The sequence below is a fragment of the Rutilus rutilus genome (assembly GCF_951802725.1).
Source record: "Rutilus rutilus genome assembly, chromosome: 17".
Taxonomy (NCBI): domain Eukaryota; kingdom Metazoa; phylum Chordata; class Actinopteri; order Cypriniformes; family Leuciscidae; genus Rutilus; species Rutilus rutilus.
The window spans coordinates 37,234,648-37,237,147 of NC_140230.1; the positions used below are offsets into that span (position 1 = coordinate 37,234,648).

At 46.8% G+C, this 2,500-nt stretch overlaps 1 protein-coding gene across 5 annotated transcripts in view; it reads left to right on the top strand.

The window, feature by feature from the left end:
* khdc4 (KH domain containing 4, pre-mRNA splicing factor) overlaps positions 1-2,500 on the top strand; it is a 16,781-nt gene that overhangs the window by 4,445 nt on the left and 9,836 nt on the right. For all 5 annotated transcript variants that reach the window (XR_014625030.1, XR_014625031.1, XM_084385526.1 and 2 more), the window contains exons 3-7: positions 430-546; positions 637-716; positions 1,069-1,121; positions 1,217-1,377; positions 2,113-2,324. Coding sequence is in view for 3 of the 5 variants with exons in the window: in XM_084385526.1 (XP_084241652.1) it covers positions 430-546; positions 637-716; positions 1,069-1,121; positions 1,217-1,377; positions 2,113-2,324 (623 nt within the window). In the remaining 2 variants the exon portion in view is untranslated. The remainder of the gene's footprint in view (positions 1-429; positions 547-636; positions 717-1,068; positions 1,122-1,216; positions 1,378-2,112; positions 2,325-2,500) is intronic.

Sequence of the window (2,500 nt, forward strand, 5' to 3'; positions counted from 1 at the left end):
ACACACTGATGATCACCTGTGTGTGTGTGTGTGTGTGTGTGTGAGGAGGACACACACACTGATGATCACCTGTGTGTGTGTGTGTGTGTGTGTGTGTGAGGAGGAAAGTGTAAGGAGGAAACACACACTGATGATCACCTGTGTGTGTGTGTGTGTGTGTGTGTGTGTGTGTGTGTGTGAGAGGAGGACACACACACTGATGATCACCAGTGTGTGTGTGTGTGTGAGGAGGACACACACACTGATGATCACCAGTGTGTGTGTGTGTGTGTGTGTGTGTGTGTGTGTGTGAGGAGGACACACACACTGATGATCACCTGTGTGTGTGTGTGTGTGTGTGTGTGAGGAGGACACACACACTGATGATCACCTGTGTGTGTGTGTGTGTGTGTGTGTGAGGAGGACACACACACTGATGATCACCTGTAGGTTTCAGGTGTCGCTGGGAGTAAACTGAAGGATGATCTGGTGGTGGCGGAAGTGGAGATTAATGACGTCCCGCTGACCTGCCGAAATCTGCTGACCCGTGGACAGACTCAAGACGAGGTGAGAGCCGGATCAGGCCTGTGTGTGTGTGTGTGTGTGTGTGTGTGTGTGTGTGTTCTGTCCTCCGCTCAGTCCTGATGTTCTCCACAGATCAGCAGAGTGAGTGGTGCTGCTGTGTCCACCAGGGGGCGCTACATGTCCTCGGAGGAGAAGAGCAAAGCACTGCCCAGGTGAGACGCATCACATGCACATCCTGATCAGTTCAGTCAGTTTCAATAAGGAAAGCGATATCTTTGTCATATTATCCTTTCAGTGGCAACTGCTTGTGCTGCTCTTTATTGGTACCATTTTGTTTTATTAGTTTATTTTCTTTTATCTATTTACATTTTTTTGAATTTGAAAGATAATAAAGATAGTGTTTGATAAGTGAGATCTCTGATTGTAGTCCTTGAAAACTAATAAAGTAGTGCTAAAAGTCCTGGAATTAAATTTTACAGCGTCTGTATGAACTCTGGATTGGATTGCAATAAATATTCAGTAATTGCATTAAATTCTAACGCATGTGTGTTGATCTCTCCACAGTGACCGTCCGCTGTATCTGCATGTGCAGGGCCAGACCCGAGACTTAGTGGACAGTGAGTGACAACACTGATGGAGGAGCTTCATCACGTGTGTGTGTGTGTGTGTGTGTGTTTAACATCATTCTGTGTGTGTGTGTGTGTGTGTGTAGAGGCCGTTAACAGGATTAAGGAGATCATCACTAACGGTGTAGTGAAGGCCGCCACCAACTCGACCTACAGCGGAGCGACGGTCACGGTGTACCAGCAGCCCGGATCCAGCACTTTACCCACAATCCCCTCTGCTGCACACAAACCACACTATACAGGAGGAGTGAGTACATGTGCGGTCACATCAGACGTGTGTTTCACACTCACAGCACGTTCAGAACTTCTCTTAATAACAGCTCGAATCTCTATCTAATACAAGTACCCGCTTCCTGACCTCAAGTTATAAAATTGTTATAAAATTAAAAAGCCACAGGCAAACGTTCCTTGTGTGAGTGTTTTTATCCTGTTGATTTTTGTTTATGATATTCAGCTACAATTACATGTTTTGCAATAAGACTAATTGTGAACGATATCTACGGTTTTCTTTTTACCTTATTGAAATCGAAATTAGGAATTGCTAAGAATCAGAATGGATGAGCAGAATTTGAATCGTTAAAGTTCGAACGAACCCGGCCCTGTATGAGAAGGCCCTGAGCGTTAATGATTTAAGTGTTAAAAAGTGTGAAATACAGCAGGGATCCTGCGAGTTATGAAACTGCAGCTGTGCTTGAGTTCGGATTCTTATGTTTCTACTTTGAATGTCTCTTGCACAAGGTCTGCTTTTAAAATATATTCATTCCTGTCACTTTGCACATTCAGCAACATGTGACCATGTCGGAACCTCCAGAATAACTGAAGGAATAACAGTGGAAGATGAAGACGTGTTTCAAGAACTGCTGTCAACACCGCTAGTCTTAGTGTTTTCCTCATTCAACACACACAGGATTGAGACTAACCCGTGTGTGTGTGTGTGTGTGTGTGTGTGTGTGTGTGTGTGTGTGTGTGTGTGTGTGTTCAGATGCACTATGTGCAGGATAAGGTGTTTGTGGGCCTGGATCAGGCGCTGCACGGCTTCAGTGTGAAGGAGTGTGTGGAGGGTCCGGGCTGCTCGTATCTTCAGCACATTCAGGCAGAGACCGGGGCCAAAGTGTTCCTGCGGGGGAAAGGGTCCGGGTGCCTGGAGCCGGCGTCAGGGCGAGAGGCGTTCGAGCCCATGTACATATACATCAGGTGTGTGTACAGATCTCACACACACACACACACATCTGGAGCCAGCGTCAGGGTGAGAGGCGTTCGAGCCCATGTACATATACATCAGGTGTGTGTACAGATCTCACACACACACACACACGTCTGGAGCCGGCGTCGGGGTGAGAGGCGTTCGAGCCCATGTACATATACATCAG